This window comes from Rattus norvegicus, chromosome 8 (genome assembly GCF_021556685.1).
Source record: "Rattus norvegicus strain SHRSP/BbbUtx chromosome 8, alternate assembly SHRSP_T2T, whole genome shotgun sequence".
Taxonomy (NCBI): domain Eukaryota; kingdom Metazoa; phylum Chordata; class Mammalia; order Rodentia; family Muridae; genus Rattus; species Rattus norvegicus.
In genome coordinates, this window is record NC_141541.1 from 11,286,666 (window position 1) to 11,314,125 (window position 27,460).

Consider the following 27,460-nt stretch of genomic DNA (forward strand, 5'->3'; position numbering starts at 1 on the left):
TTACAACCAACAAAGTTTGAATCTCTGGGAAAGGAGATTGTATTTCCTGGGTCTTCTCTTTTTGTACACTCTTGACCACTGTACTACAGTGACATTCATTCAGTTTCTATACAAATCTACTGCTTAACCAAAGACCAACTCTCTACTAAGGTAACAGTATCTCAAATTCTTGAAGTACGATAAAAAAAACAACTGGGTGGGACTAGGTGTCTCCTGGACCCAGGCTTCACACGTGCTAGGTGAACGCTCTTTCATTAGACTATACTCAGCCCCAAACCTCAGACCATGTCTTCTTCCTCAGCCGATGCCCAACAGTGCTTTCTGAAGGAACTGTCACAAGCTTGTCCCTCTCAGGTCCTCTGCCCTTCACCATGAGAAAGCACAGCGACAACTCTTAAGACCTTGGATCTTATAAACTTGGGGACATTTTTAAGGGAAATTCTTTGACTTAAGAATACTGAAACATTTGTCATTAAAGAAAATGTCACACAGTATACTGTACAAATGATTCACTTAAGGGAGAAACTGTTTTTCTCCAAGGGATAGTCCAGAGTTCTACTTGCCAAGCTCTCAGAAACAATGTCTGCAATTGGCCTGCACCTGGGAAGAAGCATTTTTGCCCAACTGCACTGACAACTGCCCAGTACTTTTCTTTTTTTCTGTTGAAACAGGGTCTCATGTAGCTCAGGCTAGCCTTCACATTATAATGTAGCTCAGACTGGTCTTGAGCTCCTAATCTTTTTGCAATGGCCTCCAAAGTTCTGGATGAGAGGGAGAGGTGTGCCCCACCACTCTGGATAATAAATACAGCTCTGTATGATGTAGGACCATGAATTATAGTGCATATGAACCAAGGCCAGTCAAGGAACAGGACAAAAGCAGGCCTGCTTTCACAAAACCAACATTCCTTGGCAGCTGACTAAAGCTACAATGAAAAGCACAGACTTTTGGAAGGGGAAGCCCGGAAGACAAAGGCCGCGCTCTAACCTGTGGTCTCACCTGCCGAAATAACTCCTGCTGTTTCAATCGCAGCCTCTCCTTCTCCATCTGTAGCTGCTGCAGCTGTATCTGCTGCTGCTGGTTTGAGCTGCCTCCACCCAGGACGCCTCCCTGTGGGCTCTGGGGAGCCAAGGGTGGGGGCTGCTTCACTGGAGCACTCTGAGTGATCCTCTGGTTCATGGCTGAAATGAAACAAAGACTGTCCTGAAAAACTCAAGCATGCAAGGGGATAGCCAGTCAGCTAGAAATCCCTGAGAAGCTACCATAGATGTGATGACTGTGACCCATGTCCATCACAACTGTTACAGATCCCGAAGGCAAAAGGAACTTGGGTAGCATCAGAGAACAGGAACCAAAGTGGCAAGCTATACAAATAGAGTTAAAGGGCCTGCAAAATGCTCAGCAGGTAAAGGTACTTGCTACCTAAGCCATATAACATGAGGTGAATCCATGGAGGCCACATATAACACAGAATTCAATAGCATACATCTGTAATCCTAGCACTCCTGCTGTGAGATAGAAGGCAGAAGCAGAATCCTCCGGAAGCTGGTGGGTTCAGAGAGAGAGGCCTTTCACACAGAACCTTCAGGGAGGCACACACACACAACCAAACCACATTAAAACAAAATCGGAGAGACTTTCTACAAAGGCTACGAATCAAATCATCAGCTCATCAATGACCACTTTCTGAAGAGAACTCGACCAACAAAATAACCAATCCTGACTACTAATTATTCCCATGCAGTAAATGTGCTAGAGTGACCTGGAGTGTGCCCCTTCCCACAGAGCCTGCAAGCAGTTTATTGTTGTTGGGTTTGCTGTAGTTTTCTTGGCCTGGTTGTCTTTGGTTTAGGCAGGGTTACATTCTATAGCACAGGCTGGGCTGTCACTCACCGCAGCTCCAGCCTACCTCAGTCTGTAGTGAGCCTCCTGCCTCAGTTTCCCCAGTGCTGGGATTGCAGAAACAAAACATCACTCCCAGCCCAATTTGTTTTCACCAAGTATGTTTTTTAGTAACTCACTTAATCTATTATTACCAACGACGACGACAATCTAGTGTAAAACGCAGTCATTTTCTGTTTTTTAATACAGGAAATGCTTATGAGACTTAGGCTGTGTTTTGATGCTTGTATCTCATAATCCCAGAACTTCTCAAAATGAAAGGTCATTTTCTAACACTATTCATCCATTTATTGAATAGTTTTTAGATTAATTTTATTTTTGTTTTGTCTGCATCTATGTCAGTGTGCCACATGTGTCCTGTGCCTGTGGAGGCAGAACAGGGCACTGACACCCCCCACCCTCCACCCCCGGAACTGGGACTGCTGATGGTTGCGAGGCAGTGTGGACGCTCGGAATCACACTTGGTCCTCTGGAGAGCGGCAGGCGCTCTCACCCCGTGTCATCTGTCCAACCACTTGTACTCCTTCAATTAATTATAACTAAAGACACTTTTCTTCCCAGTGGGTGTTTGCTCTTGGCCTCAGTTCTTAAAAATAGTTGTTAAGATTATCTTGGGGTACACATACATACTGAGGTTACAGGGGAACTTGTAGGAGTTGATTGTCCTTATATGTGCTTCAGAGATCAGACTCAGGTCATCAGGTTCTGTAGTAAACACCTTTCCCCCTGAGCCATCTTGCTGTCTGAGGCCTGGGTTTTGACTGTACACAGTGCTTCTCACAACAGTCCTCAGGTCGTGCTCAGCTTCTGCTGTGCTGCTTCTCACGGTAGTATTCACGGAATGTAGAAATGTACTTCCTGTTCTCTTGGAGAGCCTGTAACATGCCTCAAAGGAAGGATCCACTGGTTAACTCTGCCACCCATCTTTGTGCCTTTATAGAAAAGATGAAATCTTTGGGAATTACAGAAAATCTTAGAAACAGTGAACAGTTTGATCAAGTGGGAAAATGGAGAAGGAGCGTATATATAAAGGAGCCAGTGTTTACAAAGCACTCTTTTTAGGAAGGGAAAGGTATGGTTTTTATACAGCACATATGGAAACAAATTGAACACAGAGTGACTTACTGAGTCGGTGTTCTCATCCGTATTCTTCCCCATTATTGGCGATTGGAGGTAGGTGTGAGGAGGTGTGAGCTACACAGAACCTGTCTATTACCTATGTTGGTGAAAATAATTTTATTAAGTAAGGTATTGGAGCTTGGCAAATCTTCAAGCTATTAGCTTCTTTCTTGTCCATGCCCCAGGAAAACGTTTAAATAATTCTCTTTTTAGAGGATTTTAAAAAGGTATCTATATATACCTGGCTGTAAGTGTACATGTGTGTACAGGATATAGGAAGACTTACAAGGTCCTCTGGAACTGCAGTTAAAGTTGTGAGCCGCCACAGTAGGTACTGGGACTGAACCCAGTTTCTCTGGAAGAGCCGTGACTGCTAAGCCAGGTCTCTAGGCCCCCATTTATCCTTAAAGGAGTGTTCTGTTGTGTGGGAGGTGAGCTGGCTTGAGGAAGGCTGGGGTAGTTGATTGTGCTTTGAGCTTCTTTCTCTGTTCCCAAGACAACATAGTAAACAAGATAACTAAGAGCACATCACTGGGACACATCCCCACTGGATGGAAGGTAAAAGGAAGAAAAAAGGAAAACGTTGTTGGAATCTGCTAGGTGGAAAGGCTAGATCCCCTTGCAGACCACTAACGTGTATTAAGATGATGAGGAACTGAGAGGTTTGGGCAGTGTTATCATGGCTTTGTGTGAGTGTACCCCAAGACACTGTATGCATGATAAATATAATCTTAACAACTATTTTTAAGAACTGAGGCCAAGAGCAAACACCCACTGGGAAGAAAAGTGTCTTTAGTTATAATTAATTGAAGGAGTACAAGTGGTTGGACAGATGACACGGGGTGAGAGCGCCTGCCGCTCTCCAGAGGACCAAGTGTGATTCCGAGCGTCCACACTGCCTCGCAACCATCAGCAGTCCCAGTTCCGGGGGTGGAGGGTGGGGGGTGTCAGTGCCCTGTTCTGCCTCCACAGGCACAGGACACATGTGGCACACTGACATAGATGCAGACAAAACAAAAATAAAATTAATCTAAAAACTATTCAATAAATGGATGAATAGTGTTAGAAAATGACCTTTCATTTTGAGAAGTTCTGGGATTATGAGATACAAGCATCAAAACACAGCCTAAGTCTCATAAGCATTTCCTGTATTAAAAAACAGAAAATGACTGCGTTTTACACTAGATTGTCGTCGTCGTTGGTAATAATAGATTAAGTGAGTTACTAAAAAACATACTTGGTGAAAACAAATTGGGCTGGGAGTGATGTTTTGTTTCTGCAATCCCAGCACTGGGGAAACTGAGGCAGGAGGCTCACTACAGACTGAGGTAGGCTGGAGCTGCGGTGAGTGACAGCCCAGCCTGTGCTATAGAATGTAACCCTGCCTAAACTAAAGACAACCAGGCCAAGAAAACTACAGCAAACCCAACAATAAACTGCACATTAAAAAAAAACAAAGCTAAAAATCATCCCCTCTGTTTTCACCATCAGCTTCTAGAGTCCCACCTAGGCAGAGCCCGGCCACAGCGGGGATCTTCACGGCTGACTGCTGCAGGCAGCTGGCACTGCACTGTCAGTGTGCATCTTCAGAGTTAAGCTCACCTGGCTCTTCAAGGACACCAGGCCCAGTCGACACAGCAGAAGGGCGTGCTCCTGTGATGGAGTGGGTGTGGGTACGCTAGCATGTGCTTTACCTCAGCCTTGGTCACTCACTCCCTGAGCATCTTACTTAACCAACAAGACACAGCGCACAGCAGTGCACTCACACGGGTGCAGTAGGGACCTCACAAGCAGCAAAGAAGACACAACTCGCTTTGTTCCAGGGAGAGGGGGTGGAGCAGGAGACAGGCAAAGAAGCTCTCCAAATTTCCTCCCTGAAGAAGAGCCCTTGATTTTAACCAACTCAAAAAAGGCAAAGGGAAAATGTCAAAAACACAAAAGTAAACAAAACACCACATACACACTCCCTGCTAAAATCCTGTCTGAGCTACTTTTGCATGGCAAAGAGAAACTGCCCCAAACAGCACTTCAATCTGACAGAAAACCAAACTACCCATGATTGTTGATAAGAAAGAGTCAGGGCTCTCTGCAAGCCTCCTCAGGTCTTGAGTTTTCAGACTTAAGACGACCTTTAAGGGGGAGGAGGGGAGCCACAGGACCTGAAGTCAATCCTGGAGGACCACATGGTGGAAGGAAAGAAATGACTTCCCAAAGCTGTCATCTTATCCAGTGTGCAGGTCATACACAAGCATGCGCTGGATAAAAATGTGGTACAAATGTAACCTTCAGGTTTATAAAATTTCAAAACCATGGGCTATTATAAAGAATTACAGAGGTGTTAGTCTTAGCTTCAAGATCATTAATTTCTAGAAACTTTACCAAGTATAAATTTAAAGTCTGAATTTTTTAACAGAAATATTAATTTACATAAATTCTTTTGATAAAAAGAAAAGGGTTTGTCTAATGCTTGCTGAAGGAATGACCGTCTACAACTACCGAAGAAACGAGTGTGGTTTTGTTGGTTTAAGGTACAAAACACCCATGGCTGTCAACATAAGGGGCTGAATTCGCTACAAAACAATTACACTAAGTTGGCACAGTAATTAATTTGTCCGTCTGGCATTTATTATACTGGTGTTTCTTTCTCACCATGAAAATCTGTGGCATTGAGTGGATCAGGATCCACAGCAGGTGTAGGTGGTGCTATCTGCCTGAAAGTTGAGGCCAGATTATCTTGAGTTTTTTAAGGCTAGTCTGGGCTAAACAGTGAGATTCTGCTTAAAAGGCCTGGAGGGTAGGAAGGTGAGTGGATAGGCAAATCAGGACCTTATCTAATGTCATCATTAATATATAGCTTGCTTGCCAACGCTTAATAACCCTTATGTCTAAGTAATGTAGCGTTTAGCATCACACCAACATCGAGACAGTCTCACTTTGTAGAGCCGGCTGTACTAATGTGAACCAGGCTGGCGGTCCATCTGCCTCCCAAGTGCTAGGGTTAAAGGCCCACTACATCCAGGTCAGTATCCCATCTTTAACTGACTGGAATAAGGACAAGTAATTCAATTCATTTTCCCCCTCCAACCTTCAAAAGCCATCCGACCCCCAACAAAACAATTGGGATGGAACAAAAGGAAAAAAGAAGTCAACAGAGCAGAGTATCTTAGTGCATACCTGTGTGATCCCAGTACACAGAAGACTAAGGCAGGGGTAGTGTTCTGAGAGTAAGGCCTCAGACAGACAGACAGACAGACAGACAGACAGACAGACAGACAGTCAGTCAGTCAGTCAGTCAAAGTTAAAAGATTTCTCCCCTCAACACCTCCTCCTGCACTCTGGGGCAGATGGGTAGCTAACTGAGGTGAGATAGAGGGTATGTTCTCACTGGTTGTCAGCCTTCTGTCCCCAGCTGCCCCGCTTCTCTTTACTGTGGAAATGACTTATTTGGAAGAAAAGGTCAGACAGTGACTGGCACTCAGTGGAAGGAGAGAGAGCACACGTTAGACTCACTGGATTCCTCTCAGAGCTGATTTCACATGATGCACTGCTGTGGTGAAAGGCACCACACAGCCGACTGACTGACCTTCCATGAGGCATACATGCCCTGGCCTGTGGCTCCTTTCCTCTATTTTCCCGTATTGTTTTATCCTTCACCTTGGGACAGTTAATAACTAGTCCTGTCCTGAGTTGGTGACATGCTGCTGGTGACATGGGACAGACTGGAGCACAAGTGCACAAGCATAGCTTCACACAAGCAGACATTGGAGGTGACCTGGGGTGGGGGTCACCAAGGGAAATGACAAGCAGTAAAACTAAAGCCTGGGATGGCCCTAGCCTGACCCCTAGGTCTGCCACTTCTTTCCCTTTGCTTTCAGTCTGTGTCTGTAAGTAACAGCTAGCCCATCTTTAGCACAGTCTAAAGATGATATAAGTAAGGCTGAAACTTAAAAAGTTTGTGTACAAGTGCACGCATCTGATAGTAGCTGCTTTGAATCACAAACCACTATGCTTTTATGCTATGATTTTAAAGCTCACCCGCTCAGCAGGAGCTCCTGCTCCAAGTCCTGGGACTTGAGAGAGCTGGCCAGTCAAGAGTGCCAGCGGTAGAGGCTGAACTTATATTACTACACTGAGCGTTCTGGGTGAGCAACGGGGACTGTCGCCGCAACTGAAAACCTGCCTAGGTACTGAATAACAATGCCAAGCCCAGGTACTAAACTATTTTTATTTTTGAAACATTATTTACTGGGGGGTGTGGTGGGGGGTGTAAACCAAACTGTGCCTGTCAACTTAAAGAGTCAGTTCTCTCCTTCTGCCATCTGCGTCCCAGGGATGGAACTCAGGTCACCAGGCAGTAAGTACCTAACAATGAGCCATCTTGCTGACCCCGGACTATTTGGATATTTATTTAATAATCTGATGTATCAAAAACCTCACGTCAAGAAGTGCTTAAGCTGAAGAGCTGCTGGGAGATGGCTCGGACTCCCTCACAGCAGCTGCTGTGTCGTGTGGCCTGTGTGGGTTCTGAATGAAGAGAGGCAGGTCTGTGGCAGACCCACTCAGGCAGTAGGGCCAACCCTGAAGGACGCCAGGTAGTCTGCTCTGCTCCACCAGCACCCTGTCCTCACTACTCCACAGAGAGAACTGAGCACTTGCCAGGCCAGTCTCTGGAGATACGGCTTATCTTTAGATGAAAGATTAACAGAGTCTGGCTTCTCTTCAGAGTAATCTCAGCTGTGCCTAGAAGACCAAAGCAGGCCTCGGAAACCTAGAGCCCTTGGCATACAGTTGCCGAGAATTAGCTGCACGCGAAGGTCCAGATACAAATAGTTCTTCCCTTTTTCCTATGCTTGATATCTCAACAGTGCACAGATATGCATAAGGGCAAAACATTCATACACGTGAAATAAAATAAAAAATTAAAATAATCCATTCATAAAAAATGACAAAAAATGAAGAGAAATGATTCAATACAAAGCTGGGTGTGGAGGTGCATTCCTTTAACCCCAGCATTCAGGAGGCAAGACCAGAGAGCCTTGGAGGCCAGTCTCATCTACATAATCATTTCCAGGCCAGATGGGTACAGAGCAAGGCCTATCTGACACCAAACAAAAACACAAAGATTCCTCATGTTTGAACTAAAAGTACTTTACCTATCTATCTCCCTAGCCTAAAATTTGACATAATTTAACATCCGCACAAATACTACAAGACTCATATTCTTTAATGCGGTTAAAAAGCAGATAGCCTCTTGTAGAGGTTATCAACCAGCATTAACACTGACAGAGACTTATCTTCCACAAGCATATGCTAACCACACATGTAAGAAATAGATATGAAAATGAAGGTTGATGTTTGAAGTGGGCAATAAGTTAGAGCTTATCCTCCATCCTAAGGCATGGACACCTTTCTGCCTATCTATGTGGCTTAGCTAAGCCTCTCTTAACTATGGATCCGGAGAGCACAGAGAATTGAGTGAGCTCCACATGCACGGAGCCACTAACTGACATGTACTTGTGTGTGCACGGCCCCACCCAGGGTCAAAAATGAGAGGGCAGCAGCTAACAGCTTGCTTCTCCCTTGTCACTCTCCACTAAGTTCTTCGCCCCGCCCCCTCAGTCACACTCCAGCTCTGACTGTAAAGGTCTGGAACAGATTACAAATCGGGCCACGAAATCAAAGGCTTTGGCTCGTAGACAAGCCTGCCTGGAACACACTACATAGTGGGCCCAAGAAAGGGAAGGAAGGCAAGGAGGAGGGACCTTTCTTAATATCTCCATTACCCGCTGCGGTGGGGTGGCTGGATGCTTTTCTTTTCCACCCCGAATACCCACTTTCTTAAAAAACCCAGCTGTACGGTACGATCACCAGATAAAGTTAAGTTAAGCCCACTGCCAAGCTTCTCCCTCTTTCTTCTCTCTTAACACCACCACATACTATGGACACACACACATAGCTACAAGTTACAGGGAGCGGCCCAGCAGTTCTTCCAAGCTCTCCAAGGGCAGATGAAGTGAGTCATCAAATAAGCTTTAAGGAAATGTGGCTCTATCACTCCAGATGAGTGTCATCTATGCATTAGGACACTAATGCGGCATTTAAGGGATTTTTCTACCTTCATGCTCTGCTTCAACCACAAAAGCTTACTCAAGTATTAACAGAACCTGAAGTTGCGAACTGCTAGCATGTATGTTACTTTCTTAACACCACAACAGGTCTTGAAGCACAAACAGCTGGTTCTGTCAAAATGATGGCCTAGGCTACAGTCCCACCTCTGATGTCCCTGGAGAAGGGGGGAGGGGCTTAACTAGCCAATAAAGCTGACATCTGAGGTAAATTCAAACATTGTCTTTTATTGTTGTGGTGTCTGTTTCTAAGTGAACAGATGACACTGAGGATTGTATCAGGCTATAAGACTCTCTCCGGGAAAGTTATTTTTACCCAACCCTAGGGTTGTGTTTTGGTGGCATTCACAGAGTTAATTCTCCTTTCCAGTAAAGCCTATGGGGTGGTCAGGTCAGCCCCTGGGAAGCTTCAAAGGCTCAGCACCGAGCACTGTGCACTGCGCCAGGCGCGCCCAACTTGCCCGCTCACTGCTCTGCACATTGTTTCCATTAAGGCATCAGGGCCAAGATGAGTGCTCAAACCACATTATATGTTCTTTTTTAGATTCATTTTCCATGCTTTGGAAAGAAACTTCACAAAGCCAACAGATGAAACTACAGACAGGGCAGAAAGGTTGTGAGTGGGAACGGAGACCCTTACCCACCCAGCACACTTGGGAGGAGGGCTCTGCTTTGTTTTTCATTTCCTAAGTAAACAGTGAAGGAAAGGGCCTTAACGTAAACCTAGGTTAAAAATCCCCACCAACTGCACAATTCTTCCATTAGATCCGTTCTCGTGCTCAGAGCCAGGTCTGCACCTTCAGCCCGGATAGTGTGTGGCATGCCAAGCACGCACACCTCTGGGGAAAACTCTGTTCCACGTGCTGGCCAGTTTCCAACCAGATCACCACATGAATGAAGCAATGAGCTTTACAGCATTCCCCACCCAGCCCGGGCCAAGGCTAATTTGGACCTAGATTCCTCAGGTTTAAACAAACAACAACAAAAACCCAATAAGGGTATACAGCACTTGCTACCACAGGCAGTACAGATTCTGATTTTTTTTAAAAGTTTTCTTAAGTCTCCCCAGACCCCACACTATCATCCAAAGACCACAAAGGTTCTGAGGTAAACCTTTACCAAAACGAGGGTCAAGCCTTGGGTCCAGCCAGGATGTGGTCTTGTTCTTATGGTTTATGTAGTAAACTTCTCCATCCTGAGTCATGGCTTGCTCCCATCCATCAGGAAGAGGCCCTACAACACAGAAATCAGACTGGTTGGTTTTGATCTGGTGTACCTCAAACAGTTGAGTGCTGCTCCTTTAAAGCAGAACGATCACAATCAGATATGAAGACAGACTACAGCCTATGAACAGAGAGAATAAGGCAGGGCCACCACTTACCTGATTATCCTCCATGAAAAATAAACCACTAAGCAGTGAAATTAACATCCCCAGAGACACAGGCAGAACTTTAAGGTCAGGTTAAAGCACACTTCAGCTGATACAGCCGTGCTCCACTATGTATGCGAGTGCCTTCGCCAAGAAATCCAGAACAGAGATACAGTTCAGATTATTGGCCTACAGAACTCTGCAAGCATGAGAGGATTCAGCTGAGACTGCTAAGTTTGTTGGTAGGACAGAGAGGGCTTTGAAACATGACACTTATTGTGAGGTAAAAAGATTGTCCTATTTTCACAGAAGCAAGGAAGCTTCTGGAAAGTAGCAAATGGAAGGAAGAGGCCCCCTGTACTAGACACACAGAACAACCAAACTGTAACCGGGAAGGCGGCTTACTCCTAAGGTATTTTTGAAAAATACACAACCTTTTAAAAGGTCAGAGTCCTAAGACCCTGAGGGGCTGACACACACAGTGATGTTTAGTGAGCCACAACTGGACAATCCCAAGAGACGATGCTATGGGGTTGGATGTGCTCCCTCGCTCGCTCGCTCAACTGGACTCTGGCCATCGTTCCACCCAATAGCAGTCAGTCAGAACCACCAACCAGCACCATCATGGCCTTCTCTCTGCTCAGACTTCATTCTAAAGACTGCACTAATGATCTCTTTAGCTCATCTGAGAATTCATTAGCCAAGGGGAGGTGACAGGTAGTGACTGCTCATCTCCACTAGGTAATGATGGCACTGTCACAGTGACTCCACCTTGTCCCCACATAGATGAACAATTAGGTGTGCTGGGGTAGTCTGGAATTCAAGCACGAGTTTCCACTTCTGTTTCCTGGAGATATAAAGAACTAAATGCAAGTGAGTCAGTTGTACACACACACACACACACACACACACACACACACACCCTCTCTGTAATCTCATTTATTTATTCAGGAGACTGAGGCCACTTCACACAATTACAAATTCAGGGCCAACACTAATTTCGTGAAGCCTTATCTTTAAGACAATTTTTAAGGGTGAGCAATATAAGCCAACAGGTGAGAACTGGCTCAGTACATGTTAGGTCCTGGGTTTGGTTTCTAGTTCTGAAAGTGTTCTACTAATATCACCCTACCATTAAAAAATGGAATGAAAACCTTGAAACAGAATTACAGACATGAACAATGAGAACACAGGGTCAGTTAGACCTGCATCTTCTCTCCCCTTATCAATTTAAATAATGTACTTTTCTTAAAGACAATGTTAACAACCTTATGTACACTCCATATCAAAATGTAACTTCAAAACCAGCAGAGATCACTTTACCTATTTATCTATGTCTTTCACATTTCACATCAGAACTAGAATGTTATATGGACACAAGCAATAGTAAGATTATTTCCTTCTGAGGGAGATTATCAAAAAAGATAACAGTTCTGCATCGCAACTTTAGCAGTGGAAATTAAGGAAAGCAAACAGAAAGAGGTCTAGGCTGCAGCCCTGGGGTCAGACGCTCACCTAGCGTGCATGATGCGAGCCAAGTCCAAGAGCGTCAGTCAGTCAGTTGAACGTGGGAAACAAAGACCTGCTTAAAGTATCTTAAACAACAGATGCACTGCAGCACGGGAGGCGACTCAGCTCCCTGCCCTTGCCTTGGAATAATTCAGGAAACCACTTGCAATCTCTACCCAGTCAGCAGTCTTCACTGCCCCGTCTATCAGACCAGCCCCTCCTCACCTGCCTGAGTCAGAGAAATCCAGAGGACAATGAGAGATTGGCTGCACACACCCTGGCGATAGCAGCTGCCTTAGAAAGTACTTCTAAAAGTAGCTCTAAAATCTAGGCCAATTTCAAATGAGTCCATGCTGCTGTCACTACACAGCAGGCACAGTTCTGCATTCTTTGCGAGCAACTACTAAATCATTTACAAACCTCGACATAGACACAATTATCTACCATGTAACTGATGAATAAGCTAAGCCAAGTTCCATGCCTAAGCTGGAAAGTGGCAGCCTTGGGATTCAGACCCAGTCGAGCTCTCTATAACACTGTAAACTTGACCAACAGCAGTCAAAGCTGCTCTGCTCATTTTTATACCTCCTCTCCTGAAACTCAAAAACACTTCAGACACTCGAGTTTTACAGACCTCTTCTCCTTTAAAGTCTTGCACAATACTAATGTGCTGATTAACAAGTTTATAAGGCATGCGCTCATATTTAGAATGGAGAGAGAATATGCATGCACTCCTTTTGCCTCAATTTCTGAAGTCGTGTCATTTTTCTGTGCAAGCTTAGATGTTTGAATCTAAAACAATCATAAATATACTGATGAACCTGCTTTAGCACACAAATGCCCAATGAATTATCAGAACCCCACCTCATCCCTAGGACTCCAAAATCTCACTGAGGCCTTGTGGTCACTAGAACTTGCTGGTGTGCCTCAATATCCTTCTAGACTACCAATGGCAATGAGAGCACGTGGACCTCAAACTGAAAGCTCGGGGTGGAATCCTGCTGCTTCACAGTGTCCTATACCCTGAGCTTACAACTTGGCCCATCTTAGCTAAATATTTATTAACCTTGTAATCCTGGGCAAGCTCCTTAACCAGATGGTTCCTTTTAGTATCTACAGAATGGAGATGAACAGACCTAAGTAAAGAAGAAAGCTCCAACAGAATGCTTATTGTAACGCCAGCTCTGGAGGCAAATGGTTCTACTTCTGCAACCACTCTTAACCACTGAGCCATCTCTCCAAGAGGGGTGTGTGTGTGTGTGTGTGTGTGTGTGTGTGTGTGTTTTGAGATGGTGTGAGCTTGTGTTTTAATGGAATTCTAGGAATGTTCACAAGAAGACTGAACTCTTCTTGGCCCCTCACGGGTATCCTGACATTTCTACTGTCTGTTCCTAGACTCTCTACCACTGTCAAGGTTGTGTTTCAGGTCTCAGCAGGTGCCTTCACACCTAACCTTTCTTTCCCTCTCACTAAATTCCTGTTTACCAGGTCCAGAACCAAGTACTCTCTCTCTCTCTCCCACTCACCAGTTACATTCTGTCATCCCCTATGTTCTAAATGGTCCCGACTTCCTGTCTGTTAAATGAGTAAACTCAGATCATATGCTCTCTTTTCAAAACCTACAAGGACACAAATGGCTTCCTTGCTGACTTTTACTGGCTCCTCCAGATGATGTCTTTGTATTCCCAACACATGGCTCAAGAGCATTGATCGGGCCACCATACCCTGCTTGGATTCTTTCTCCTTCCTCCACATAAGCCCTGGTCACTTAAACTTGTAGCTGGTTTACCCTCCCCTTTGTCATTTTAACTGTAGGAAATATGATGTGTCTGTCTATAAACTGGGTCTCATGATTTAAACAGAGGTTGGTATGCAGGAAGGGCTTGAATAATGACTGAGGGTGGGAATGAACCTCTGCTTCCCTTGGTGAGCCCTTCCCTATAGCCATCATCTACTGCTTCCTGTGCTTGGCCTGCCGGCTCTGTGTGACGCTCCCTGTTGTGATTTTTGTTACAGAAAAGGCAATACTTGCTGGTATTTGCTGAATCAATGACTTTGGAAGGGCAATATCTAGTCTCAAGGGACAACAGTAAGAACTGTCAAAACTCATCCATTTTTAGGTTAGTAGACACAAGAGATAACGGTGACAACTGTCAAAACTCACTCATTTGTCTCATGTTAGTGGACATACTTCCTAGTGTGCCAGAGACACCCAGAGAGCCAGGACAGGCCACTCCTCAGATTTTACTCACGGATCCCAGGCTCAGATAAAAACACCATGCGTACAGTGCTCACTGACTTCCTGATCATGTCCACTCCAGCACTCCTCCCTTCATAACTCACTCACTGGAAAGATGGCTTAGCACTTTCAAGCACTGGCTACTCTTGCAGAGGACCTGGATTGGGTTTACAGGATACATGTGATGGTTCACGACCATGTCTAACACCAGTTCTGGGAGACTGACACCCTCTTCTGGCCTCCAAAGGTACCGGGTGTGCACAAGGTACACAAACATACACGCAGGTAAACCACCTGTACCCATTTCACAGAAAAGTGAGTCCTAGTCCAATGGGCATGGGTATAGGCTTGCAGCCGTCTGAGAGCACAGACAACCTCAGGGACCACACCAAGAAAAATGGCTCCCTTCTCCAGCAGCCAACTGGGGCAAGTCCTCCCAAGGCCCTCCTCACACTCATGCTGGTATTGTGGACTGGCTTCATCTTCTGCAGGCCACCACAGGCGCTGAGCTTATGCTGTAAGAGCCATGTCAGGTCCACAGCACTCACAGCACGCCAGCATTCACAACGCTCCTCCCTCTTCTCTTGCCTCTTATCTTTCTGCCCCATCTTCCATGGTGTTCCCTGAGACTTAGAGGTCATGGGTCTGTTATATATGTCCCATTTAGGGTACCAGATTTGAATTTAATGCAACAGCTCGGTGATTTGGTAAGATCAGTTTTCTGAAAGTGCTCATTTAGACTTCAAAGTGATAAAGTAAAACGATCACCTCTCACTGACACCAAAGTTCAGTTCTACCTGCTGATTATCCTTACATACATGTTTTTTAAAAAGTATTACTTAGGAACCATTTGGCTACTGCTGCGGGAGTTAATCCATTTCACTTACACTCTGTCTATATATGGTAGTGTAGATACCATTTTTGAAAAATTAGCATCTTAATCTTTCACACAAATACTCCTTCCATGAGTCACAAAAGCCGTTGGAGCAACAGTGACTAGGACTTAAGAGAACAGTGGAGAAGACAAAAATAAAATCCTAGCATGTGCAGAGGGAGGAAATAAACAGGAATTTTATTTGGTCCTTAAATGTAAATAATTTAATCTCTTTTCATAAAATTTCCAAAACATCTACAAAAATACTGAAGAATAAGTTTAACATGGACACTGGTATCTATCTTTGAGTCCTACTATCTAATAACTGGTTCTCCTCAGGAGCTAGAAAATGGCAATTACCACAGCCATGGCTTCTCCGTGTATTCTGTTTGTTCCTGCTCTCTGGGCCGGTGGGCCTGGTAACAGAAGCTTGCATTTTTTTCTTAGTGGTTCATTATTTACACCTATGGGTAACCATCAGAGTTCAAATAACTCCTAAGTAGAAGGGAAGCATTGCCAATGCCTGCTCCAGGTCAGATCAAGGGAGCTTCAGTTTCTACCTGTGTAGATCTAGTACCCACCTCTAACCCTGACACTTGGGACACAGGGAGAAAGGTTCAAAATTCAAGGCTGGTAGTCTGGGTTACAAAATCATATCTGCGCTGGCTGAGTTCAGTTCCCAGCACTCACTGCAGTTCCAGGGGATCCAATGCCCTCTTTGGACCCCCAAAGGCTCCTGTGATATACACACATATACACTCAGACACACACAGTAAGTCAATAAACAAAAATGTAAAAATCTTGATTAGAAAAAGAAAAGGTTAGCTGATAGTTTAGGAAGTAGATCGTAGTAAGTAGGGCCCTGCTGTAAAAACTAAAACCTGAGTTTGGTCCCCAAGTCCCACAGAGTAGGAAAAAAATAATTCCCACGAGTTGTACACCCCACCCCCACCCCCTTTCAGCACTCACCCAGGCTCACCCAGTCTTTTGGAAGGGAGAGAGAGAGGCAGTGTGTGTGTGCGTCTGTCTGTGTGTGTGTGTGTAAGCAGCATTATTAAAGCCACTGAAGGGGTTGGGGATTTAGCTCAGTGGTAGAGTGTTTGCCTAGCAAGCGCAAGGCCCTGGGTTCAGTCCCCAGCCCCGAAAAAAAGAAAAGAAAAAAAAAAAAAAAAGCCACTGAAAAGCAATAACCAGTACAGGGAGAGAGAGAGGGGCAGTGTGTGTGTGTGTGTGTGTGGGGGGGAAGCAGCATTATTAAAGCCACTGAAAAGCAGTAACCAGTGCTCAGCATGTAGAGCTCAGGCCAAGACAGCTGCAAGTTTGAGGCCAGCCTGGGGTGCAGTTGAGCCTGCAGCAAAAAAAAAAAAAACAAACAAACAAACAAACAAACAAAAAACCAAACCAAACATAAAAAGGTTACTTATAAATTCAATTCAACACAATTACTCTGGTAAGTACAAATGGTAAGAAAATTGGGTAATGTCAAAAGTTCCCAATCCAGAGTGCTGGAGCAGCTCTGAGCAGAGTAAAGTCAGCCTTGTGCGGGCTATTTCAGGGTTAACAAGCTTTAGGAGTCCTGGCCCTGGAGACCAGGGCCACCTGCAAACTGACTGACACTTTCTATTTTAGCAGGGCTGAAAATCTTTGTACTTCCTTCCCGTTACTTGTGTGCACTGACAGACTGTCTGGGGGGAGGGGCAGGGGAGGGGTAGGATGAGCTGGGGCCACTGCTCCGGATAAAATCTGGTTCAAGGCTCTCCAAGTACCATCAAGTTATACGCCCAATGCCTGACCCACATGATTATGTAAGAATAGTGGCTACTTCTAAATCACCAAGGTGCATGGTAAAGTCTTTGGCTGGCTCAGATGATGTTTTAAATTACTTTAAATGAATAACCAGTTGCCACTAATTACAAATAGTTTATAAAATATTGGGTCACATTTACTTTATGTTTAAATGAATCTTTTTTACACCCTTTGTTTTTAAGATAATACAATTACACCATTACCCCCTTCCCTCCAAATTCCCACCTACCCCATCAGGGCTGCCTGTCTGTCAGAGACACACACCTCTAGACTGAAATCCTATCAACAAGCCATTGTGCCCATCTTCTGACGTGGGCACAGGTGTGTTGAGATTACAGCTCAGGGTACAGGGTAAACACGAGCAGGGATATGCTTTGATCTCCAGGTTCCAAAGAGTGTACAGCTCTTCTAATTTTCATTTCAAAATGTTTCATTTCACCCTTATGTCTATACGGAGAATGACTGAAATAGTCTTCCAGTGAAACAACTGGGAGTGGTGGCTCACATCTGTAACCTCAGCACCTGAGAGGAAGATCAAGGAGTTCAGAGCCAGCCTTGGCCACATGGTCTCAAAGGTGAGCGTATGTGCTGGGGTGTAACTGGGGAGGGGACATGGGGACAGTGTTTAGTGGAAGAGACTTTGCCTCATCTGTGAGGCCATGAGCTCAATTCTCTACTGGGAGAAAAACAAAAACCTCCAGACACACCACAGCAACAGATGAAGCAGCATAGCCATTCTGGAGACTTCCATATATAACAGGTCCCCCACAGTCCTCAAGCTTTATATGCACTGATTAAGTCAACCATGTATAACAATTAAAAAACTTAAACTGTATTAAAATGTAAAGATATTTTCTTCCAGCATAACCACTTATTTGACTATTTACATGGTCAAATCACATAAGTTAGAGACCATTTAAAGCATACAGGAAGATGCTACATTCTATAGGCGACCTGGACATTTCTGATTTGGTACCCCTGCTGCAGCTATCCTCCTGCCTCTGCTCTTGCAGTGCTAGCTTACTGGCATGTGTCATCACACAGGCACAGTAGTTGGTGACTATGTTTTTTAAGGTCTGCTGACCAGTCTCTTCCTAGCTCACTGTACTGTCTAGCCACAAAGTCCTCCTTAACAGACAGTGTAATTACTAGAAACAAATCTCTATAAGCTCACAGCTTTGGTCTCCAGTGTCACCCTGTCCTCTTCTGTCCCCTCTGACACGTATCACATGGTTTAGAGTCTAGGAGTGGGGTTGTAAGAGCTCAATAGCAAGTTCTGAATCCGACTTCTTTTGCCTAAACACCAGCTGCTGTTGTATCTCTGATTCTAAAGGTAACTTTGCCCAATTCTCTCATGTTCATACTTTAGACCATTAATGCTGTAGAGGAAACAGACGGCTCAGTAGGGAAAGCCTCCCAAGCTTGAGTTCAACTCCTAGACCTGTGGCAGAAGAGAATCCAAGCCCAAGAGAATTATGCTCGGAACTATTAAGACTTATTTAGTTTTGTGGGTGGTATTTCCATGCAAATAAGCAAGGGTGGGTTTTCTATTCTGTAGAAGTTCTGGGTTTTGTTCTAACCCTCTCTGTGCTGTGCTTGTGTACACAATATGATAAGTCCATAGAGACTTTGAAGTTAATACTTTTGTGCAACTGTATTTTGAATAAAGCCACCAAAGGGTTAAACACAAGGACAGGCAGTACTGATCATGTGTTTCTATTTTGTTTTTTTTCCTGACTGCTGTAACTTACGTTTTTGAAATTGCATTTCTTTGAATAATTTAAGGTGTTATTAATAAAAAAATGCTCTGACACACTCAAGCCCCTCCCCTATACATAACAACGACTAAAATATAATTTTTGATAGGCACGGTCTCAAACACTTTCAATCCCAGCACTAGGGAGGCAGAGGCAGGTGGATCTTTGTGAGTTTGAGGTCAGCCTGGTGTACAAAGTTCTGAGACAGCCAGAGCTACAAGGAGAAACTGTTTCAAAAAAAAAAAAAAAAAAAATCAAACCAAAAAAATGGAAGGGAAAGAACAAACAAATGGACGGACTACTATGATAAAACAATGTTCTAAAAGGAGCCAACTAACCCGCTAGACACAGGCTGCCACATCTTCCATAATAAGGAAGTGTCTGCTACTGACTTCTAAAGTATACATTTACATAGTGTGAAATACTAGTCCTACAACTTTTATTTGATATCTGGTAGTTAAAGAAAAAAAAGCTGGGCTGGAGAGATGGCTCAGCGGTTAAGAGCACTGACTGCTCTTCCAGGGGTCCTGAGTTCAATTCCCAGCAACCAAATGGTGACTCACAACCATCTGTGATATCTGATGCCCTCTTCTGGTGTGTCTGAAGACAGCGACAGTGTAACCACATACATGAAATAACTAAATAAATCTTAGGGAAGAAAAGAGAAAAAAGTTACCAAAGTAAAACTACCAGTGAAATATACCTTTAAAGCTCCAGGACTTAAATCAAATAGCACACACAAAGCACAGACTCTGGGCTTGCCCCAGTATATTCCTGCTGTGGAACCTTATTCATCACCGAGTTGTCACCTTTATAGTTAACATGGCTCAACATCACATTCTGGCCTTACCTTCATTTTCAGCCATCACCTCTCAAAGCTTGTTTTCAACTCAAGAGTGAGGTTGGTGCAGGAGGAAGTCTCACATCTGCAAATCCTCCAGTCAAGTCTGCTACCTGACTCCTGGCCACTGATTGTCAGAAGCTCCACAGTTAGGAAAGCCAGGAAGCATCTTAAGATTTGCCACTAGTGTTTGTGCCACTAGGCATGGAACACTTCTTCCCATACATACCTAGGTGCTAGCTAATGCTTACTACCTGTCTATTTAAGTCAAGCTTTCTCGGGTTGGAGATGGCTCAGAGATTAAGAGCCCCTACTGTTCTTTCAGAGAAACCAGGATGCATTCCCAGCACCCATGTGGTGGTTCATAACCATCTGTAACTGCAGTTTCAAGATGTGCCCTCCTGACCACCATAAACACCAGCTATGTACGTACATGGTGTGTCATTTCAACTAAAAAACATTATTTAAAAATCAAATAAAAAATCTCATATACAGAAATTTTAAACAAGGGCTTTAAATGTATCATACAACTTTCTGTAGCATCTCCCCCTATCAAGCAGTATGACTCCTTATCATGCAGACAAGTAAAAACTGTAGTCACATAAGCTGTCAAATAATTTAATTTGTAAGCTCATTTTTGTACCTAGGATAGAGATTTAGTTTTTGCTTTTGTTTTGTTTGACAGTATCTTACTATGTAGCTCTGGCTGTCCTGGAACTCACTCTATATCCCAGGCTGGCCTTGGACTCAGAGCTCTGCCCTGCTTCCTGAGTGCTGGGGTTAAAGGGTCACATCATTGGACCTAGCAGTGAGGACAGTTTAACAGTGCATGCTAGATCTAGAAGTAAGAGGTGCTCTGGGGTTTATGACATGCAGTATCCTTATAGGTCCTGTCAAGGTCATACAAATATCTCCTAAAGAGTTTAAATATGGCAAGATGGCACACAAACCAGGCAGAGGCAGGGAGACTACAAGTCTGAGGCTAGTTTTGGCAGACCCCATCTCAAAGACAAACACATAAAAAGGGAGTTTTGAATACTAAAGCTTGGATTCCAGTGCCCCCAAGGCAGTCATGCAGTATAGCTGTGCTCTTCTCAGTCCTTATAGCAACTAAAATAAAACACATGCTTTTTATCATATTTCAAAAGGATGAGCAGAGTGTCATCATGGACTCCAGATAGAAGGCAGCAGTAATCAAACACAAACTCACAGGGTGGTAGAGGCGGGAGGAGCAGGGCTTCTGGATCAGCCATCACTATATGAGACCACCTCAGAAATGCTTTGGGGGAGGGGGTGTTCAAGAGTAAAAGTGCTTGTTGCCATGCCTACTGACCTGAGTTTGACCCTTGCATCTCACATGGTGGTAGGAGAGCAGTCGTTCTCACATGCCACTGTACACACGCACACACGCACGCACGCACGCACGCACACACGCACAAACAAATAAGATGTCAAAAACAAAAGTACAAACCCCAAACTCACAAGTGCCATGACAATGGGAAGCCTGGCCTTGGAAAGCTCCTTCCCAGTTATATCAGTCTTCTCAGCAGAGGAGGAACAAAGCAGGCTGCGGCTCTACACAGGCTGCTTTGGATCATGTCTCTTACCGCACTGGGCAAACATGGACACAGGATCCAGGAAACATGCACGTGGCTCTCCCAACAGGGTGGTACTCACCTGAGGCAGAGTTCATCAGCGTCTGGGGCACTGCTGGGCTGGCAGATGTAGGAACGTTCAGTTGGGAGAGCATGGCCTTCCGGGGGTCCTGCCATGTTGTTGTCTGATCATTGTGACTGAGACAAAGCAGAGTGAAAGTCAGACCACCATCCCTAAGAAGAAAGTCTCGAACAGAGAATGGCTGAATCCTAATCAGACTCAGCTTACTCTGCCTTCCCACCCTGTACAAGTCACTGAATTACCAATATACTTTTTCCCCTTTAAAAAAAATGTTGTATAAGTGCTCTAGCACTGAGGTGTTCCTGTAACCTTCCACTATCCCACTGAATAAGCACACACACCTCCTCCTCAAAGCTGAACTCTGGTGCTTCAGAGATTGAACATCAGGTAACACCATCAACCTCTTGTTTTCCTTGAGAGACCGTTGCCAGGAGCAGTCTTCTTCCTTGGGGCATTGCCTCTCCCTGCTAAAGTCTTAGCTTGTGCTTTACAGGGTCCGTATCTCACAGGAGCACATTTAGGCTTTTACTCATTTACTTTTTCATCTAAGCTGTACTTCCTGAAGGCACTGTTTCCCAAAGTTCTATAAAGCACTTGGTTTGTACCACACACACACACACACACACACACACACACACACACACACACACACACACACGTGTGCGTGTGTTAAAACCCTAGCTATGGGGACAGGAGAAATGCCACACCAGCATGAAGCTCTGACTTCTGTACTTGAGGGATGGGGACAGATGGACCCCCCCAGAGCTCAGCGTCGAGCCAGTCCAGCCAAGACAAGATCAGAACTCTGTGAGAAGACCTGTTTCAAGATGGGATGTAATGTCACCTCTGGCCTCCTCCATACATGTAAGAGTGCACATGTGAACATGCACATGATCACACAATTCACAAATACAGTGCACACACACAAAACTCAAAACCCCAAACAGCCCTAACAAAGACAATCTGGATTACAGGGGTATGTTTGGGCAACCTGCTTTATCTTCAGAAAGGAGGAATGGGGGTTGTTTTATTTACTCCCCAAGGCTTTGAGAATCAACTTCATATTTAAAAGTCATTGGAACTGTGGTTCCTAGGAAATGCTGTAGAGCCCTGCATGGTGGTGCACACTTTTAATCCCAGGACCCAGGAGGCTGAGACAGGTGGATCTGTGAGCTCAAGGCCAGGCTAGCTGACCTAGTGAGTACCAGAGTTTCCAGTACCCATCTATCAGGCAGTTTAGGTCATAAGTGGCTGTAAGTACAGCTCCTCAGAATTCTATGTTGTTTCTGGCCTCTGTAGGCACATGCATACACCCCCACACACATTTAAAAACAAATTTTTAATTAAAGCTAAAAGAATAAGGTAGGTGTAAGAGATAGAAAGATCTAGAGACTTCAGATGGCTGTCACCTGGTAGGTGATAAAGTGATAGCACAAAGACAGTAGAAATGTTTCTAGGGGCTGGAGAGATGGCTCAGAGGTTCAGAGTACTAACTGTTCTACCAAAGGTCCTGAGTTCAATTCCCAGCAACCACATGATGGCTCACAACCATCTATAATGGGATCTGGTGGCCTCTTCTGGCAATACAGACATACAAGTAAGCAGAATACTATATACATAATAAACAAACAAAAACTAAAAGAAAGTTTCTTTACCATTCATTCAACCTACACCAAGCTTAAAATTAAGAATGAGCTAGGAAACAAAACAAGCAAATACAGACACACTGCCTTCCTCAGAGAGAATCCCAAAATACTAACTGTGGGAAACCTCTGGACAAAGAGTTCTTACAACATAACATGGTCAATTTGCAAATCAGACCAACCAACGTGCCCAATCAATAACTCTTAGTGCTCCTCAAAAATCTTGATTTTAGAGACAGCAAGACAGCTCAGGGGCTAAGCACACTTGTTACGAAGGCCTGACAACCCAAGTTCAATCCCAAATCCATGAAAGGTGGAACGGGAGAAGAGCCTACCCTCAAGGGTTGGGCGTAGTGAGAGTACTTACTGTCAGCTTGGAAGGCAGAGGCAAATAGACCTCTTGAGTTTGAGGCCAGTCTAATCTACACAGTGAGTTCTAGGATGCCAGAGCTATGCACATATATATCATTTTATCCTTATTGGGAAAAATTAGCAGTTTTAATTGTTGAAAAGCCCCCTAGTATAGCTCGATAAAGAGACAGCTGAGTTCACAGAGATGCAGGCTGCCAGAGCAAGCCTAAACACTAAACACAGTGCGCACACACACACGCTCTCTCTCTCATGAGTTTTTAATAGAAAAGTGTGATAATTTGCAGTTAATTATAAGATCAGTGTATTGTCTAAATGAGAAGTTCAAGTGAGTGACTGGAAAGTTGACTTAGGCCTAGAAAGGTATCCTGAGGAGATATAGGGGGACCCTGACTTCAGAAAAAGAACGAGGCTGTTTTATAAACTGGGTGTGAAGACTGCTTGTTGTCTGAGCACTGGCCACTGTTGGGATTCAGAAGACTCTAGTGGCAGAGCTAGGGAGGTTCCTTGTGCCATATCAAACCTATGCACTGAGAAACTCTGTGGGAGTGCTCATGACAGCCAGGTGCTACAAGACACTCTTACCCAGGGAAACCTAAGCCCTCTAGAACAATGATCTACTGTCCAACCCAGTCCTCCTACAACTCTGGTTCTAAGACCACAGCCAATCCTTTCATAAATCCATCACCTACTCTTCAGAACTCTGAAAGGCTCAGAGAGCCACATGGCATAATTCTTTGATAACTATGAGACAAGGTATACACTTTTCTTCTATGGTAAGTTTTTCAGTATTGTCAGAAATCAAAATCTGAGACTGGCTGTCAGTAAAGTGCTCAAAAATGTGTGGCCAGAAACTCTCACCTTCAGCCAAATGGTTTCCCTCCAAATCAACACCATGTTTTCATAATGTTGTAGTGACTGATAGACACCACTTCTTCTAAGTTCACATTTCCCCCTTTCATGATACCAAAAATGACAGAAGTAAGCATAGAATGCGCTGAGAACAAAAGCCAGATTCCAAGATTCATGAGTCCCTAAAATAAGGTCTTGGTAGACCTTCCCTAGCTGTCATTATCAGGAAAAAGAATGAAATATAGAGCTGAAAAAGGAGTCTACGAATACAAGCCAGTCCCAAGAAGTCTGGAACCTCAGGGAGTCGATCATTTCTAACACTCCAAATGGAGTCTCCCAATAACCTGCAGAATTACCAGGGGTGGAGAGCATGGCTTGGTTGGTAGAGCAGGTCTGCCACCCACCACACCTTGAGATTCCAGGTTTCACACCCTCAGTATGTACACACACACACGCACACACGCACGCACACACAGAGTTAGACGTGGCATCCTGTGAAGCTCCAGCATTCAGGAGCAGAGGCTGGATTGTATGTAATGAACTGCAGTCAGCCTGGGCTAAATAGTGAGACCCTGTTTCAAAAACCAAAGGAAGGAAGGAGGGAGGAAAAAAGAAAGGAAACTAGGTTGACCTCTAATGATTTTAAATATTCTCTTAAATCTACTTATAGACATGCTGTTTTAACAACAACAAAAAAGGCAGATTAGGACTTCTCGGCTTCCCAGATGTATTATAGTTAAATAAATCGATAGTCCCAAACAAATGGTATTTAAATGAACTACTGCATGCCAGAAAAAAGTAGCTTTGCTTTAGAGATGAAAGGTAACCTTTAATTTTGTCTGTCAGCTGGGGAGGGGAGACCATGAAGGTCAGAAGCCAAGATGTTCAATTCAGACCCAGACTTCACCCCTCCTTTGCTGTGACAAGAATTCAGCCTAAGGCCCTAGACTCAGGACCAGGAAGGAAGACAAGTTTAGGCAGTCCATCCAAGCTCTCATCAGCTCTCTGTGGCCACCCACACCAGACCTGTTCAGTGAACCAGCTCACACCTGCAAATTAGGGCCTTTGTGTGTGCTGGTTCCCAAACCTACTTCAAGGGAAGCCATCTTACTAAAGACCTGGGCCTACATCCACCATGAATTTATGGCCACGCTGACATTTTAACTGCTAACAATACAACAGGATTTCGGCCACCCAAACCGCTAAGACAATGAGTCTATTAGTTTATAAACATTCCCCAAATGGTAGAAGAGACACTAAATAATTAGGAAAATGAAATTCACATGAACTTTGGCTGATGACACCAACCCCCACTGAACCTAACAAAAGAATCTTAAAATAGTATTTTCTTTTTGGGTTTGGAAGTGAATGCCTTTAATTCTAGTACTCCAGGGGTAGGGTCAGGGGGAGGGGCAGATCTCTGTGAGTTCAAAGCCAGCCAAAATGGTTTTAGATTGAGTTCCCAGACAGCCAGGACTGTTATACAGAAAAGGTCTGTCTCAAAAAAAAAAAAAAAAAAAAAGTATTTTCTGTAAATTTTCAAAATTACGTGAGTAAGGTGGGTTTCAGGAGTCAGTTTTCTGCCACCATGTCAGGTCCAGCCTGCCAAGCTCCTTACCCACTGAGCCTTGACACACTTTGTCACTATTTCCCTGCACGGATATGCACTGCCAGGGGGTCGGTGGGGGGGGGAAGTAGACCCCCTGAACTAGATTAGACATGTTTCTGGCCACCACATGGATGCTGGGAACCAGGCCGAATTCCTCTGCAAGAACAGCAAGTGCCCTTAACTGCCAAACCTATCTTGAAGCCACTACATATAGTATTTTCTTTCAACAACCATTGGATATTATAAAACATCGTCAATCTTTTTATTAAAGATGCTCATCAGTATCAATAAGGCAACCTGGGGAGTGAATCTGAACCTTGAACATGTTAACTAATTGCTCATTTGATGCCACATTTCTGAGGAAGAGATACCATGCAGGCCCGACATGGTGGTTCGCACCTGTGATGCAAGCACTTATGTTAAGGCAGACTGTGTGAAAGAAATGGCTGAGAGGGGTTGGCGGGATGGCTCAGTGGTTAAGAACACTGATGGCTCTTCCAGAGGTCCTGAGTTCAATTCCCAGCAACCACATGGTGGCTCACAGCCATCTGTAATGGATCCAATTCTCTCTTCTGGTGTGTCTGAAGACAGTGACAGTGTACTCACATAAAATAAATAAATAAATCTTTAAAAAAAATAAAAAGAAATGGCTGAGAGGTAGTTGGAGTGTGCGGATCTGCTTCTGTTCCCCGTGCAGAGAGAGAGAGTGTGAGTGTGTGTGTGTGTGTGTGTGTGTGTGTGTGTCTGTGTGTGTCATGGTAATTAGGGGACCAGAGTGGACAGAACACAGACCTCGTGGCAGAGTAGCAGCCATAGTGAGCAGATCTAAGAGAAACTGATAGAAAATGATCTTTGAGTTGAAGACTAACTAGTCTCATAGCCTACCCAAGCTAACTAACTTTGAGAAAACAGTTGTCTAGATGATTTTCTAATGGTAATAGCTGTGCACAGCTTGTATTTGATGAAAAATTTTTAAATTAAACAGAAAGGGTGACGTGTAGGATGATGTCACTATGCAGCAATGTGGGTCCGGGATAAGGCATAGCCATCACTGGATGAGAAGGAAGGGTAGGTAGGGAAAAGTCTAGGGAGGGAGGAGGAAGAGGATTGAGGAGAATCTAGACGGAGACATAGAAGGATAACTAGCATCCGGCTGGTCCTGAATTGCCAAGAATTTCTGTAGGTAAATTTATCTTATCTAGGTTTATATCCTTATCAATTGGTTGTAAGTTTATTGTGTGGATGTATTATAGATTGTGTGAAAGTGCCTGACAAGAGAAGCAGCCGGAGCACGAGGTTCCTGTGGATCCTTGAGGAGTGAGAACTTGCAGGAAGCGGCAGCCATGGATCTTTTAAAAATTTTTTTACTACAACACAGCTGTAAGCCATTTTCTCAATTAATGATCAACATGAGCGGGTCCAAGCCCATTATGAGTGGGTCCGTTCCTGGGCTGGTGGTCTGGGTTCTCTGAGAAAGCAGGCTGAGCAAGTCATATAAAGCAGCACCCCTCCATAGCCTCTGCATCAGCTCCTGCCTCCAAGTTCCAGCCCTGCTTGATTAAGTTCCTATCCTGACCTCCTCCATAAGCCAAATGAGCCCTTTCCTTCCCAGCTTGCTTGCTCATCACTGAGTTTTGGTCACAACAACAGAAACCCAAACTAAGACATAAGGAATCCCTGGATTTGATAAGTAAACCAGTAAAGATAACTACTGCTATTAAAGGTCAGGCCATGTAGTGTGGTGCAACGTGAGAATCCAGAGCTTCCTA

General features: G+C 44.4%; 1 protein-coding gene across 13 annotated transcripts in view; it reads right to left on the reverse strand.

The window, feature by feature from the left end:
* The window catches only part of Yap1 (Yes1 associated transcriptional regulator), a 70,814-nt gene that overhangs the window by 18,333 nt on the left and 25,021 nt on the right, over positions 1–27,460 (reverse strand). For 5 of the 13 annotated variants that reach the window (NR_172096.1, XR_015626770.1, XR_015626768.1 and 2 more), the window contains 3 exon segments: positions 1,000–1,181; positions 10,266–10,379; positions 21,219–21,334. Coding sequence is in view for 8 of the 13 variants with exons in the window: in NM_001394329.1 (NP_001381258.1) it covers positions 1,000–1,181; positions 10,266–10,379; positions 21,219–21,334 (412 nt within the window). In the remaining 5 variants the exon portion in view is untranslated. 13 annotated transcript variants of the gene reach the window in all.